The 16,034-nt window shown below is 36.7% G+C and overlaps 4 protein-coding genes across 9 annotated transcripts in view; 2 read left to right on the plus strand and 2 right to left on the minus strand.

Annotated features, from left to right (window-relative positions):
* Window positions 1-10,344, plus strand: part of LOC108903325 (glutamic acid-rich protein) — a 35,877-nt gene extending 25,533 nt beyond the window's left edge. For 3 of the 6 annotated variants that reach the window (XM_018705454.2, XM_018705456.2, XM_018705457.2), the window contains 10 exons: window positions 1,679-1,762; window positions 2,899-3,164; window positions 4,262-4,440; window positions 4,733-4,916; window positions 4,973-5,122; window positions 5,400-5,633; window positions 5,688-5,856; window positions 8,296-8,343; window positions 8,848-9,134; window positions 9,190-10,344. In XM_018705454.2, the coding sequence (XP_018560970.1) occupies window positions 1,679-1,762; window positions 2,899-3,164; window positions 4,262-4,440; window positions 4,733-4,916; window positions 4,973-5,122; window positions 5,400-5,633; window positions 5,688-5,856; window positions 8,296-8,343; window positions 8,848-9,134; window positions 9,190-9,561 (1,973 nt within the window). In that variant the 3' untranslated portion in view covers window positions 9,562-10,344. The remainder of the gene's footprint in view (window positions 1-1,678; window positions 1,763-2,898; window positions 3,165-4,261; window positions 4,441-4,732; window positions 4,917-4,972; window positions 5,123-5,399; window positions 5,634-5,687; window positions 5,857-8,295; window positions 8,344-8,847; window positions 9,135-9,189) is intronic. The other 3 variants (XM_018705459.2, XM_018705458.2, XM_018705460.2) reach the window with 3 other exon arrangements.
* Window positions 1-10,577, minus strand: part of LOC108903327 (trichoplein keratin filament-binding protein) — a 62,605-nt gene extending 52,028 nt beyond the window's left edge. The window contains exon 1 of the mRNA XM_018705461.1: window positions 10,500-10,577. The gene's annotated coding sequence lies outside the window, so the exon portion shown is untranslated. The remainder of the gene's footprint in view (window positions 1-10,499) is intronic.
* Window positions 10,578-10,810: 233 nt separating this feature from the next.
* On the plus strand, window positions 10,811-11,501 carry LOC108903320 (probable NADH dehydrogenase [ubiquinone] 1 alpha subcomplex subunit 12). The gene is made up of 3 exons (XM_018705450.1): window positions 10,811-10,976; window positions 11,050-11,168; window positions 11,219-11,501. The coding sequence occupies exons 1-3, from the start codon at window positions 10,882-10,884 to the stop codon at window positions 11,428-11,430; spliced, it is 426 nt and encodes a 141-aa protein (XP_018560966.1). The 5' UTR covers window positions 10,811-10,881; the 3' UTR covers window positions 11,431-11,501.
* Window positions 11,502-11,808: 307 nt separating this feature from the next.
* The window catches only part of LOC108903309, a 9,219-nt gene continuing 4,993 nt past the window's right edge, over window positions 11,809-16,034 (minus strand). Inside the window, exons 6-9 of the mRNA XM_018705437.1 lie at window positions 14,947-15,346; window positions 14,465-14,860; window positions 14,089-14,325; window positions 11,809-12,019 (exon numbers count right to left, since the gene is read on the minus strand). Of these exons, the coding sequence (XP_018560953.1) occupies window positions 11,893-12,019; window positions 14,089-14,325; window positions 14,465-14,860; window positions 14,947-15,346 (1,160 nt within the window). The 3' untranslated portion in view covers window positions 11,809-11,892. The remainder of the gene's footprint in view (window positions 12,020-14,088; window positions 14,326-14,464; window positions 14,861-14,946; window positions 15,347-16,034) is intronic.

Here is a 16,034-nt window from a genome sequence, read left to right on the forward strand (position 1 = left end):
ATAGGTTTTATAAAATTTTAACAATAAATGCGATAGTTATAAACAAATTAAAAAATGGGCACTTTTTTTTTGTTTTTTTGCAATAACTTTTTTGTTTATTAACCGATTTTAATTTAACCAGTCTCATTTTGTAGATAATTTTACTCCCTATAAGCTGTCTGGGAGTCACTTTTCGCTAAAATTGATGGTTTTCCCTGCAAAGTGAAAAAACTGTTTCCCTCACTTATTTGTTTAAATAGAAAAGTTAGCTAATAAAAGTTTCTGAGAGATGTCTTGTATTATGTTCCTCTAGACAATCTTACAATAAATATCGAACAAAATAGCGATTTTCGAAAAAAATTATTATACAGTATGCTTTTTAGAAACTATTAACAATTATTAAGTACTTTATAAGTATAAAATTCTTGACAAGACAGGATAAGTACATTTTCCGATGTTTACATGGATGACTATGTTTTCTGTGATCCTTCACAACGAAAAATTAAAGATGTTATATTTCTCTAGTTTGGATACTATCAAAATGATCATAGTAGTTACTTCAATAATCAACTTTTCCTTTATTGTACGTTGTTGTACAACTCTTCACGAATAAAATAAGCCATCGAATAAGTCTCTACGACATCTCAAAGATAAGGAAATTTGAATTTGTCAAGGCCTTTTTTACATACCTAATAAATAGCGCTTAACAAAAACTAATAAATATTTTGAGCCAAAATTTATACCACTTATTAAGTATACAATGATCTTCAAAAGAAGTTATAGTACGATTTTTTAGAAGCAAAACTAATTGAGTTAAAAAAATTGAAAAAGAACGCTAAAATTGGATGTTTTTTTGAGTTTGTAAGAAAACTAATTAACAAATTTTGATCTAGCGCATGTCATTTTGTAGGTATTTTTAATATCTATAAAAAAGTATTAAACTTTTTTTCAGTAGCATCAACGGTTCAAAAGTTGAACACAAAAAAACCGGTTTTCCGAGTTTTCTTTGATTATTTAAACAATGCTCCGAAACCGGCAACTGGTCTCAAACTATTGCCCTAATATAACTCTCCGAAAATTTCTGATTAATAATACACCTTCTTTTAATTAGTTCTCGAAAAAAGTCTAATCCGATTGGACGAAACATAAAGTCAAGGATTGAAAAATATACTAAAAGTGCAATTTCATGCCTATAAAATACCTGCCTTAATATATTATTTTTGGTAATAATAATTGTTACATAATGGAGTACTTTTAATTTTTCTCTCAAAAACCGTGTTTTTGACAAAATTTTTCAAGACTAATAATTTTTTTAATTACCATTTGCTTTCCCCAGAACACAACGTTTTTTTTAATAAAAGCAATTCATAAAAAGTTAGTTCTGTCTTTGCAATCCACTTTTTCAATCTGTTATATTTTAGTTCATTTGAATTTTTTGTGTTAATCTTGACCAAACAACACCCTGTAGAAGTATAGTAATCGTATTAAAGTATCGTTATGTGATTACGGTTGCTTTTTGATATTTACAAAAATAAAAATTAATAGTAAGTTCCGCGAAAATTGCCTTTCATTTTTCTGCAAATGTTTCTTGGCAGTCGATCTCCCATTAAAAAAATACTACATATACACATCACAACAAAACTGATAATGAACCGAATTCGAAATTTCTTCTAACAAACACTTCTGTGGAAACTTACAGCCGAGGTACAATTAAGAAAGACCAACGTAAAAACAAAAGAGCCGCAGGAAAATGGAGAAAAGGAAAAAAAGAATAAAATATTAGGTAACGATTTTCAACAGCGCATAAAGATATGGAATGAAATACGGCTTGCTGCATTGAATGGAAATGTTGGCAACCGTGGCAAAATCAAGATTTACCCAATCACTATTTCAGTTTGTCTATACAAAACATTTGAGAAGCTTGATTTTACCAGTGCCAAATTTCATGTTTTTCTTTCAAAAAATTCTCTCTAACAACGATAAAAATACTAATCAAAAACTATTTCCGAAAGAAAAAAAAAAGAAAAATTGGCTAAGTAACTAACCCAGGACTGTTTATTTGACAAATTGGCTTTTTAACTAATGTTGAAGTGATCTGTGACTACTGAAATTATAATCAATTCTTCAACAACCCTACACACAAATATAACACTACCCATTTACACTACTATTTGCAGTGGCGTGTTGTAACCGGTCAATTTTGAATTTCGATCTTCCTAAATTCATTTTTGAAATCTGCTTCAGTCTCGAAATCAAAAAGGTTTGTCATGATTTTTTTTTAAACATTTCCTCGTGGCAAAAAATCGCTTGTTATAGTGAAAAATTTGAATCCCTTGCACCCGATTTTCTGATGCCCAGGAAAATTTAACTATTTAAAAATTTATTTAGAAAGCACGCTAATTTTGCCCCATGGATAACGTGTCACTGATTATTTCTGTTTACAGAAAACGGAACTAAATATTATTCTCGACTTACACTATAAAATATTAATAAAAAAAATAATAAAAAGTCTGCTTTCTGTAAATAATCTCCGTTCTTATTATTTACGTTTCAACGCCTCTAAAGCTTTTAAAACGAATTGGTAACACTATAAACTCTCAAGAAGTCTAAAATACAGGGTGATTTTCTAAAATATAGTTGCAACATTAAGTTGCTTCGTCAACAAAAAAAATATATCTTTTTCCAAATGCCTTTACAACTCTTTTTCCAATTTAAATGAAATTTGGTATGATAGAACTTTTATTACCCTGTATAAACATCTTAGGGCACACGTTTTAAAAGCTTTACAGACGCGACAACATTCCAAGTCCTCCAAAGCCTGAAAATTCCCGGTATGCCTAACAAAATCCCTTTCACTACGACAACCGAAAGGCTATGCCGCATTGCACAAACTTCCCGTAAACCGAACCATCTTTTTAGCCAGCGTACAGCTGAGGAAGACCAAGATAGAGGCCAAGGAGCCGCAGGAGAATGGCAGCAAGGAGAGCTTCTTCAAGAAGCCGGCGCTCAAGCCGGTCCCACAGAGGGAGAAGACGCCCCCCAAGAAGGACCACAAGATCCACAACCTGCCCCAGCTACAGAAGGTGTCCGAGAGGGTGCTCAAGAACAGACCATCGGTGGTCAAAGACGACAGCTACTCGTCCTCAGAAGAAGAAGAAGAGGTGGATGACATCGATATCGATAGGGTGCGTATCAGGTCGCCTCAAGACTTTTTGTTTTGAGAATATCGGAAAGAAAAAAATATTCACTGTCAAAAATCTTTTCCAGAACTTTTGGGCTGAACTTTCGAATTCTTGGGTATGTACTGTGTCTGTATGTATGCGTCAGAACACTGACATATTGCACCAAGTGTATCTGTCTCTCAAATATAGATTCCTTCTTCTAAGTATTCAAAAAAAAAAAAACAACTCTCGTCTCTAACCAAACTGTTCTGTGTCTTTTGTATACATATATTCGTACATTCTCCTCAAGTATTCCAAGGATATTTTCCTGGTACAAAAAAATGTAGTCCTTAATCTAGAGCGTGTCCCGAAGAAAAACTTTTCTATTTACGAATTTATGAGGAAATGTAAACATTTTTAAGTTTCAAGACAAGTAGGATTTTTTTTAAAACAATGTAAGAATGACATTTTATTATTAATTTACAAATAAAAAAGTTTTTCTCTACCTTCAGGACACGATCGTAGGACACATTATACATATCTCGAATTACAAACAACTTCAAGGCACTACATATTCCTCTGACACGAAAAACCACTCCACATGTCTACAACGTTATTAATAAACTCCTCCAAACACCGATTGAACGAAGGCTACTTAACGATTCCTCAGTTTCATTATCCAATAAATCAACATCCATTCAATTAAAACTGAAGCGACCAGCCAATGGGTGTCCTTCTATATTTATCACACACACCCTCACTGCCAAAGTCTATTAAAAACTCCTTAGTACTTGGTGTAAGTTCATAGGACCAGTTAGTTGCATTTTTTTAAATAAATTGTTGCATTTACACGAATGGACCATATTTAGAAAGGTAAAACCAGCCCTAACCGCTCCAAGTGGCCACCTGACTTTCCAGAACCCAATACTATTGACCTAGTACTTTCAAAGTACTATTGTGAAGGTCCGTCAGTCAACCACAACACTCATATCTACATAACTCGAATAAAAAAAGATACCTCAACCCTTACCTAATACAATTCTTATGTGTTACCAAATTACAGGCATCTGCAGATTTAATCATGGTGAGAAATACTAAAAAAAAACTCGATTTCTGTCTAGGAGGTACCGACCAAGAGGAATGCCCTGGTGAGGGAGGCCTCCATGAGAAGACTGTCTCAGTCAAACATCCCGGCACCCCCACCACAGCCAGGCATGCCTCCCCCTCCCCCGACGATGCCCGGGGAGTTGCCCAAGAAACTACTTAACGACACACAGAAGGCCAAGCTCGATAAGCTCAGGTTAGGTCGAATATTGAATGCCCTCCAAAAAAGTGCACAAACTTTAAACAGATAAAAGAAGTTTTGTCTGATTTATTTGGTCTAAATTTTCTCTCTCTATCATTACATGTTTTTAAAACATTAAAAAAACTTGAAGGCCTATAAAGTTTGCATATTTTTACCCGAGAAATGACTTCAAGTTTTGTGCAATTCCCCCTCCCGCAATAATTCTAAAAGGTTCAGATCAGGTGTGTAAGAAGTACGAAGCAAAACAAAGACGATGGACCTTAGAAATCTAACACGTTTCTTACAGGTCCAGACCCAAAAACAGGCCGGACTGGAACAACCTGCTGCAGGAGATCGAGTCGAAGAAGAAGCTCAAGCATGTCGTGTGCAACGACAGATCACAACCCCTACTACCCGAGGCGAAGGCCCCCGACGAGCACTTCCTCTACAAGAGCGAAGAACCCAACGTCCACAACGAACTACTAAAACAGGTAACTGTCACTTTCTGCCCCGCAAACAGAGAATTAATGACACCGTCGCCTTTCAGATCGAAGGTGGCATCAAGCTGAAAAGGGTCAAGACGAACGACAGAAGCAAACCCAACCTAGACGGCCTGAGGAAGTTCAGGAGACAGATGACGATCGAGGAGCAGATACAGAAGTCTATGTCCATGGCGAGCATTCCTCCAGTAAGTGTGGTCAGTTTTCACACGACGGTCTTACTCACGTTTACCCGGTCGTGGGCGGGCTACATTAAGCCATTACCACCTAGCTCGAAAAGGCCGCAACAACAATAAAACATTAAAAATTCTGTGAAATAAAATAGATATAGTGACGTCGCTAAGCAAGCGCTATGGCTTTATATCCTAGGTGGTAACGGCTGTGCTAGAATATGCCCTCCCGGGCCGAGAAAACGTGACGTATGCGATACCCCACCGTCCCAATTATTAAAATCCCTCTCATACATGCCGTCAGGAGGAGATAGCCGACGAGATAGACGAGATGGACGACATCGACAAGGTCCGAGACGACCTGCAGAGCACGAAGCAGATGCTGGCCTTGGAGTTGAGGAACAAGGAGGCCCAGGAAAGAGAAAACAAAAGACTGCTGGCCAGGCTACAGAACCTGGAGGCCGAGCTGGAGAAGGAGAAGAGTAAAAATAAGGAGGCAGGAAACTCTGGAGGCGGTAACAATGCAGCCGACGAGAAGGTACACGAAAATCGGCGATACCTACTCGGTTTCGGTAACGAATAATGTTTTCAGATCATCAAATCCCTTAAGACTGAAGTCGAAGGGGCTAGGAAAACATCGCAAGACTTGGAGAAGAAGTATACCCAAGCGGCGGAAGAACTAGACTCCACCAAGTCCCAGCTAGAGGAGATGAGGAAACAGAATCAGCTGTTGGAGAAGAGATTGCAAGAGGCAGGACAAGGTGGGTACCCATGCGGATGAAAAATATATTTCGTTGACGGCGACAGTTTTGTTTCGACGGCTATTATTCAATTTGCAGCAAATGTAAAAAAAAATAGGGAAAGATAGAGCATTCTCATTAATTTTTCTGTCTGTTCAGGAGAAAAATTTATAGCAAAACACTTGTCGATAAACAGTTACCATGAGTTTTATTAATTATTGTATTATTTATTTACTAATTCTTCTTTAGAGTAATTCATTATTATTATTACTGTCGCTTTTCTATTAAACCTTATGTGAATCGAAAATTTTCCAGATTATCATTTGACAGGAGCCTACTACGTTATTTTACATATAAGCTATTTGTAAACTTCACATTTTTTCATAGAAATGAGATTTCATGAAAAACTAATGAATTTTGGTATAGGAGCGGGTATAGCAAAGTTGTAGAGAATTTAATTCTGCATCTCATGGTATGAAAATATACAGGGTGTTGCATTTAAAAAATTCGAGATTTTCCAATTTTTCAATTGGCAATTTTGACATGATATTTTGGTCACCCTGTACAACACAGGCCAGTTTTTGGAGCATGATTCGGAAGAGTCATCCTTACTAAACATCTGATAAAAAAATGGGCTTAGTAGCTATTAGTATAACCTGTCAGTATCAGAAAATGTAAGCAGCCAATATCAACTAGAAAAACCTTTCAAGCGAGATATCTCAAAAACTGAATATAGTCCAGACGGTATCTGTTTCAAAAAGCCATATTTGGTTGAATCGTATATCCACGGAGATTTTTGGCTTTTTGGCTTTCAAATATCACTAGAAATGAAAATTTTTCTATGCGCATAAAAAAAAACGTGGGCTTAACTTTTGGCGGCACAATATGTTAAAAAAAAATCGATCTGTTTTTTTTTAAAAGAAGCGTCTTTCCAAGAACTTTTAAAACCTGCTTTAAAAAATTTGATTTGATTGAATATTCACAAAGTTCTAATTGTTTATAAGTATAAAAATTCGACCAATGTTTAAACAAGCGCCAGAGCTCTCCTAATTGACGGATTCGAATTTTTCAAAAAAAGTTTGAAAGCCTGAGAGCCTTTCTATGTGTGATTAAATTTTCAAGTATCTAAGGGCCTTGGTTTTTGCTGTGCAAAATTTTGAAAATTTGCAATTTTTTTTTTTAATCTGGATTGCAAAATTATTATGCAAAATCTATCGAACCGATTTTGATGAAATTTGGTGTGATGATTCTACATAACATGAAGTTTTCTTGAGCCAAGTATAAAGGTCCTACACCCAATTTAAATATACCAAAAAAATTCCCTAAAAAGTTTTGTTTTTTAACCCCATTTTTGTGATTTTTTCGATTTTTACCATAATAATCATGATTCATTCGATTTGTAACCAGTCATGTATTGTAAAAAATTTAATTACAAACATTTTTTTCCTCTTCCATTTTCGCCTAAAATCAACTCTTAAAAAGATACATAATTAAATAGGAAGAAAAATATGAAATTTTTCCAATTTTTTTAACATATTGTGCCGTCAAAAGTTAAGCCCACGTTTTTTTTATGCGCATAGAAAAATTTTCATTTCTAGTGACATTTGAAAGCCAAAAAGACAAAAATCTCCGTGGATATACGATTCACCCAAACCAAAACAGATACCGCCTGGCCTAATATTTGAATAGAACTATTCTACACAAAGTACCCTTTATTTTTTATGTAGAATCCGAAAAAAATATAAAAAATGTGTGTTTCCATTTAAAAAACCAATGTTGGTGTCTGGCCAGGAAAAGTGGAACACCCTGTATAGTTCAATATATTTTTAATTTGTAATAGACAATAAAAATTAGTTGTTTGAAAAAGTAGTGTCAGAATTATATATTGTAATTCACATTCTAAGTGTTTAATTCAAAATGAGCTCCGAAAGCGAAGACAAGCGTTTACCAGGGAAAGTACTGGAAGCGGCACAAAGTGCTGTTTCACAATCAATCCCCTAAAAATCGTGGAGACAGTAGGAGATTGCCTACAACGAATTCAAAGGGTGATGTAATTCGATGAAAATTCAAAAAATGTCCAAAGCGGTATTAATGGCATATTTCGAACATAAAATTAAACCTTCTACGACTAAAAAGATTTTGATGGAGATAAATTTTTAGCTGAAGAATAATTTGCTTTTTTCTTCACCCTGTAATTTCTGAACTGTTATTAATTTGACATGGATTTGTAAGACAAACTAGCAACATTTATCATGCTCTGTTTTTCCCTGAATTTGAATCACTATAAATGCCAGATATATTTAAATTAAAATAGCACTAGATCGAAACTGCGCTGTCACCAAGTCTCTGCAAGGGAAACGTCCGATCCACGGATGTGAATCGGACGTTTTGCCTTGGCAAAGACATCCACAAACACATTATACAACCACCTGATGACCAATTCGATTGGATAACTTACAGCCGGTGAAAATTGGCTACAAAATGACGAAATTTCCAGGTCGATGACAGGCGAGTAAGAGCTGTTTCTGTATTATGTATTTAATCACCAAGGCGATGTTAACTATGTCCGATGATTAATTTTTTTTTCTTTAAACACCGTAACCGTATGTTTTGGGTTGTTGTGATAATCCGAGGTTCACCCGATCTGTGTTGACGACATGTCGATAAACAGACGATCCTAGTGGACCCCCTCCCCCAAGAAGTCGACTGGAAACCGATTTATAAAGGGTGTTCAAAAACTACAGGCAGAAGATTTAGTGGCAAGACATTTTCTTTGGTAAAAATCTTTTGTTCATAGTTTCTGGCCACCCTACGTTTGGCATAAACAAGAGAAATCACTTCTATATTACTTTGCTTCACATCTGGGGGTGTCCACTACGATTTTCCACTCTTCCATGCTCTGTTTTCTGCTATTAGCTCCGTGTTCACAACTTAACACAACTCTCTTAGACGTACGCAGTCTAAATTCGACAAGAACATCCCCCGACTAAACGATAATCTGCCACTTTTCAGGCAAACGCCTGTCGTTGTCCGACCGCAAACACAGCACCGCCAAGGAGGAGAGCGACGAAGACCTGGAGGACGAAGAGACGGCTGAAGAGAGCGACGGGGAAGACACAGAAGAGAAACGCGAGAAGAGGGCTCAGAAGGAACTGAAGACGCTGACCAAGAAGCTGCAGAGCTTCAAGAACAAGGAGGACAACGCAAGGAAGGAACGCATAGCCCTCAGGGAGATCATAAAAAAGCACCAGACGGCCATCAAGGAGGAAAAGAAGAGGTACAAGCAACTGAAGAAAGAGGTAAACGTTGCCACTGAATTTATCAGAACTGATTCGCTAAATATCTATGCTCTAGGTTGACAAGATGGAGGCCTTGATGAAAGACATGGACGAGGAAGAAGAGGAGGACGAGGAAGAGAAGGAACCGGAAGACGAAGAGTCCGAGGAGGAAGAGGAAGAATCCAGCGAAGAGGAGAGCGAAAGCGAATCAGATGAAAGCGATTCGGAGAGGAGCCAGAGCGAAGATGAAGATGCTCCAGTAGAAAAGAAGAAAACCAATATCACCGCCAGAGTGAAGAGGCACGAGAACATACTGAACGCCTTGAAGAAGGGCAACTTCCTGCTTAAGACGAATGCGGAAAGGTTACAAGACGACCTGAACAAGCAGAAAGAGCTGACAGCCAGCTTACAGGAGGATTTGGATTCCGTTCTGTCGGAATTAGGCTAATTGCACCCCCGATGTTCAGAGATTTACAGAAACTTCTCTAAAAACACTTGAGGTTTGATTTTGAGTGGAAACGCGTGTGCATTTCTTAAATATGCATAATGTTACGTGGATTTTGTGCGATTTAAAGCAATACATTCTAATGGGAAAGTGGCAACACTAAGAACAAATTTATTTCATTTTCTAGATGAACCGACAGGCTATTTAATGATATACAGGGTGGTTCATAGCGTGTGTAAACAATTTTAGAGGGAGACTGAACATCAACAATATTGCATGATCTGTAACTTTAAAATATTGTGTATTGTATCTACACCATTAATTGGATACAAGCTCATAAGGCGAACATGCAATATTTTTAATACTCCATCTTCCTTCGTTTCTTTTTACATGCAATGTGAATGACCCTGTATGCGTACGATAGTTTTCAATGTTGCATTAACCGTCAAGTGTTTTCTTCAACAATGTATTACGACTAAGATTTTACCATAGTATTTAAACTATTTTAGGTTTCAGGCATGTACTTATACAGATTGAAATACTTATCAAATTATGTATTAAAACAGATTTTATATATGAATTTTGGTTTCAACTAAACAGTTAATGGGAAAGTCTGTGTTCTTATAGGTGTTAATCCTAGTGTATAAAATATGATTTAATCGAGGCTCTAAAATTGATTCTGTACATATACAAATTTTCCTAACATAGATTAAGTCTCCTCAAATTTTTATATTATTTACGAATATTTGTTAATGAATTGTGGAAATAAAGTGTGACCAGCTTCTACAATGTCGTTTCTTTGACGTTAACTTACAAAATTGGTTCAAAAATGAAGAAAATATATTTGCAATTAGTGATCCGTATTTACGATTTAAACTCCACAACATATACAGAAAATAAACGGAATATATAAATTAATATTACATTAAAGAATTACTTACCAAATGATGCAATTTTTAACACTGTTTAGCAGTTTTACAATCACAACATTCAAATTCCACAACGAACGGACATTTTGATATTTGACAACTCGAAGCGGTAAGTATTCTTCTTCCTAAAATTTTAGTGCACTTGTACTTGTTATGTAACACATTTTTCAAAATAATTACCTATTTAACAATTAAACAGTATGTTATTCAAAGCTTAACAAATATAAGATCTGAATGTATTTTTTTTAATTTAAAACCTATAATTACCCCAAAGTAAACCAGCAGCAAAATATCAAGAAGAAGAAGAGCGTAGTTTTGATAAAAATGAAAACTTGAACTATTTCAAGTTGTTAACTGTCAAACACAGGAGAAAGGGCTATTTAAATTCGCAAAAATGGCCAAATATTTTGGTCTCGATAGGATCTTCACGTTCCTGAATACAATTAAAGAGGCTGGCGGAATCAAAGCCTCACTATACAAGTTATACAGGTAATTTTCTGTTTGTTATGTAACCTAACCTAAATATTCCAATTTGTACATTTAACAAATTCTTATTTATCAGGATGGATTCCCTGAGACCTGGAAAACTGGTGGGTACTGACAAATACGGGAATAAGTACTACGAAAACCCTATGTACTTCTACGGCAGGAACCGCTGGGTGGAATATGCTCCGTATTACGGTAAATATCACAGAATACTCCTGCAGATATAATTATCATCGCGTTATTAGGTCTGGAATATGACGGAAGTCAAGTCCCTGCCGAGTGGTTCGGCTGGTTACATTACAAAACGGATTTGACTCCGGACAAAGACCCGTCCAGGCCCAAATACAAGTGGATGATGGACCACACGGAGAACTTAAGCGGCACCCCTGGTCAGTTCATGCCTTACAGCACCACCAGACCAAAAATAGAAGCTTGGGTGCCCCCGAAAAGACAGTGACAAACTTTTAGGTATTGTGTTTCTGAGTAAATTGTGTTTAGTAATAAATAAAGTGCGATAGTGGAAAAGATCAGGAGAATTATTTTTTGCCGATACAATTCTTTAATGTTTATTTAACGTGAATATCGAAAAAAATGAATTTGAAGTGAACAACAAAACGTGCAGCAACTAGAAATTATTTTTAATAAAATAGGTTTAGTTTCGATTTGAATATCCCCCCGTTAAAACTTTGAAATAAACAAATACTTACTGGTCAGCTCCTTTGTGGCTTTTTCACGATCTTATAGTTAACGGTGCCCTTGCGACAGTTTTCTCGTATTCTCGCAACGAAGACACTTTATCTTCCGCAGCGCACAATGACGTAAAAGTATTAATCGTCAACGTCCTTTTTTGGCCAACTTGGAAAAATATTTATTAAACAAGATACAAAAAGACAACAAAAAAAGAAAGAAGCTGAACTATTTAAGCCGCTTCGTCGTTATCGACCAACACGGGCGGCGTTTCCCCATCGGATCGTTTGATGTGGTTCTGTACTACGTGCCTCGTCAGGGAAGACATGTAATGGTACGAACAGCCGCATATAGTGCACCTGCGGAAAAAAACGTATAATTACGAAATTTTAATGGGAAGAGTGGTAAGTCAAAGTATTCCCTTGGGGCAGGATACGAGATAGTCTGCAATCAAACTTACGATAAAACGTGTTATGTAAACCTTGCTAGATTTGATGTTTTCATTTTTAAAAATAAAAAAATCAATAATTTCATATGAATAGAAATAAATGTGTAAAAATTTCTTGTCCAGCCACAAATGATTCAATTTTAAACAACACTTATTGGAATAAATAAAAATGTAAAAAATAATAACACGTCATGTTCACTTGTACGCTTATGACATGCACTGACATGCCTCAGCTGGACAATGAGAGACCGCAGCATTTCGAGAAGACAAACTGTGCAATCTTAGTTGTATTTCTTTTTTGCACAATTAGTCCAACCAAATTACACTTGGAGAAAAAAAGAATTGTTACCTGGACTTTTATAAGTGGAAATGGATAAACCTAAGAAAAAAAATAATGCGTGAGCAGGGGCAGCGGAGATTTGATTTGGGGGGTTGAAAAGTTATGAAAAATTGTATCATTGGGATTTCTGGCGAAAGTTCACGTCAAACCAAAAAGTATCCAATACAAAAGTTGTAGACCATGCAAAAATCTACAACTTTCGTAGAAGTCACCTTTTAACATAACCTAAAAATTCCCGAGAAAAATGCCAAAAACGGATTTTTTTCTGATTTTTCGTTTTTTATTTCTGATTTCCGCAAAAATAATTTAATTTTGACGAAACTTGGTGAATGTATACCTTTCTCTGTTTTAAATAACCTCAAATTTTTGTAGAAAAAAAAATCATGAAGTTTCTGAGATATTCATTTTTTTCGGCCTGAATCACTTTTTTTTCAAAGAAAAATTCTACTTAAAAAATCATCGTACAGAGTTCTGCCGATAATAATTTTTTTCGTTTTGACAATATACTTTATGGTGAAATAAAAGAATCTGTAATAACAGTTCAAAAACATGCTCAAAAATGCAAAAAAAATAAAAAATGACTTGCAACAATGAATTTTTTATACAATTGAATGGTGTAATCAGTTTTTGATTTTTTTAAAATTTAAACAAATTAACAATTACTGAAAAATTCACTGCTGCAAGTCAGTTTTTACTTTTTTGCATTTTTGAGCATGTTTTTGAACTGTGATTACAGATTTTTTTATTTCACCAAAAAGTATATGTCAAAACGAAAAAAATTATTACGGGCAGAACTCTGTACGATGATTTTTTTAAGTAGAATTTTTCTTTGAAAAAAAGGTGTTTCAGGCCAAAAACAATTAATCTCTCAGAAACTTCTTGATTTTTTTATCTAAAAAAATTTAAGGTTATTTACGACAGAGAAAGGTATACTTTTACCAAGTTTCGTCAAAATTAAATTATTTTTGCGGAAATGAGAAATAAAAAACGAAAAATCAGAAAAAAAACTGTTTTTTGCATTTTTCTCGGAAATTTTGAGGTTATGTTAAAAAATGGCCTCTACAAAAATTGTAGATTTTTGCATGATCTACAACTTTTGTATTGGATACTTTTTTGTTTGACGTCAACTTTCGCCAGAAATCCCAATGATACAATTTTTCATAACATTTCAACCCCCCAAATCAACCCTCCGCCGCCCCTGCTCACGCATTTATTTTTTTTCCACTTATGAAAGTCCAGGTAACAATTTTTCTTTTTTTTTTCCCTCTAAATGAGTTATTTTGATCGGTCTAAATAAAATAAGACAGAAATAGGTGTTTGTGACCAATATGTTTGGAACACTATGCGAAATAAATAGCACATTACAATGTCCACGAGAGAAGACGCAAAATTATTAGATTAAGATGCAGTAAAATTTATTTGATTTATGTACGAGGTTTACCGTCGTACTATTTTGGACCAGGAATATAGAAATATTAGCAAAAAAGTGTTATTTTTTGTATCAATTGTAGAATCTACAACACACGAGATCGCGTTTCCCGAAAAAGACAAAACTACTAAATTTCGCCCCCAATGCAGTACGTCGACTTACCGCTCACCCCGCACGATTTTCTCTTATATTTTTGTCTCTCTCTACTCACTGATAAAGCTCCTCGGAGCCCCTGTGGATCTCGATGTGACGTTGCAGATTCGAGTGCCTGGAGAAGGTCCTCTTGCAGATGTCGCACTCGTAGTATTTGTAAGGACCGTGGACGCGTTTGTGGAAATTCAAGTCGCCCGGGTTGGTGAAACCTTTCCCGCAAGCGTCGCAGTTGAAGGGCTTCACCTTCATGTGCGCCGTCATCAGGTGCCTCTTCAAGCCGGATTCGCTCGAACACCTGCGGGAGAAAAATAAAAGTCTAGAAGAGAAACTAGGCAAGTAAAATGTATCGGTTTGTCACTTCGACTGATCCATTCTGGATTTAAAAAAAATGTGCTTTTAAAGACCCCAAAATCAAAATTCTCCACTACGCTCACCTGCGGGCACAAATGGAGCACTCCAACGGCCTCTGGTCCGAGCCGTGCAGGATGCCGTGCCTCTGCAACCGCCTCGCGGTGAGAAAGAACTTTCCGCAATTCGCCGCCGGGCACCGGAACAGCTTGCCCTCCTCCACGTGCAAGTTGCGATGCTCCCGCAGGTCTTCCTGTTCGACGAACTGCAGGCCGCACACCTCGCACGTCTTGGCCCGTCGCCCCTCGTTCCTATTCGAGTGCTGGTTGAGGGCGTGCACCTTCAGCTGCAGGTTGGTGGAGAACTCTTTGTCGCACTCGCCGCACCGAATCACGTTGGTCGGGTTGAGGATGACGCGGATGGCCCGGTAGTTGTTCTTCTCGTACGTGATGACCACCGTCACGTTGGTGGTCTCCGAGTACCTTTAGGGAAGGAAAAATACTGCAGTCTGGAAAATTTACCGCAAGACGTTGCAAATTTCTCATCGTTCTTAAAAAAAAATACTTACTGTCCACCCCCCTCCTCCCCGGGCGACCCGAGTATCGACGCCTTCACATTGTCGTTCAACACAAACGACCAGTTCTCCAGCATCTCGCCCTCATCGTTGACGACGATCTCCTCCTGCATGTGACCGCCGCTGTACGATACCTTCTTGGTGTACCCGCCGGTCGCCTCGTCGTACCTCCTCTCCACCACCTTCACGATGATGTTCTTGTACTGCAGCTTCTTCTTCACCGTGTCCATGTTCATGAGGCCGCTCAGGGTGCGGCAGATGTGGCCGAAACACTCCTTCGACACCAGCTTCTCCTGGATGACCAGCTTTTTTTTACTGGCGGCCGGCGGGGGTAGTTTTTCGAGGGGTTTCGGCGACAGCTCGGCATCCGGTAAGAGCGTCAATCCAGCTTCGTCTGGAATAGACGATAATGAGTTTCGCGCTGTATCGGGGTGCCCTAAGGTAATGTTTTAGGCCCTGTTTCATTTAACATGATCTAAATGACCTGAACTCCATTGAAGGTAGTCCAAACGGTATCTGTTTCAAAGAGTCCATATTTGGGTGAATCGTATATCCACGGAGATTTCTGGCTTTTTGACTTTAAAATATTACTAGAAATGAAAATTTTTTTATGCGCATAAAAAAAAACCTGGGCTTAAGTTTTGACGGCACAATATGTTACAAAAATTCTAAAAATGTCATATTTTTCTTCCTATTTAATTATGTATCTTTTCAAGAGTTGATTTTAGGCGAAAATGGAAGAGGAAAAAAATGTTTGTAATTAAATTTTTTACAAAATATGACTAGTTACAAATCGAATGAATAATTATTATAAAAATCGAAAAAATCGCCAAAATCGGGGTTAAAAAACATTACTTTTTAGGGAATTTTTTTGGGGTCGTTAAATTGGGTATAGGACCTTCATACTTGGCTCAAGAAAAGTTCATGTTATGTAGAATTATCACACCAAATTTCATCAAAATCGGTTCGATAGATTTTGCATAATAATTTTGCAATCCAGATTTTGAAAAAAAATTTGCAAATTTTCAAATTTTTGCACAGCAAAAACCAAGGCCCTTAGATACTTGAAAATTTAATCACAT

Source organism: Anoplophora glabripennis, unplaced genomic scaffold, assembly GCF_000390285.2.
Source record: "Anoplophora glabripennis isolate ALB-LARVAE unplaced genomic scaffold, Agla_2.0 scaffold103, whole genome shotgun sequence".
Taxonomy (NCBI): domain Eukaryota; kingdom Metazoa; phylum Arthropoda; class Insecta; order Coleoptera; family Cerambycidae; genus Anoplophora; species Anoplophora glabripennis.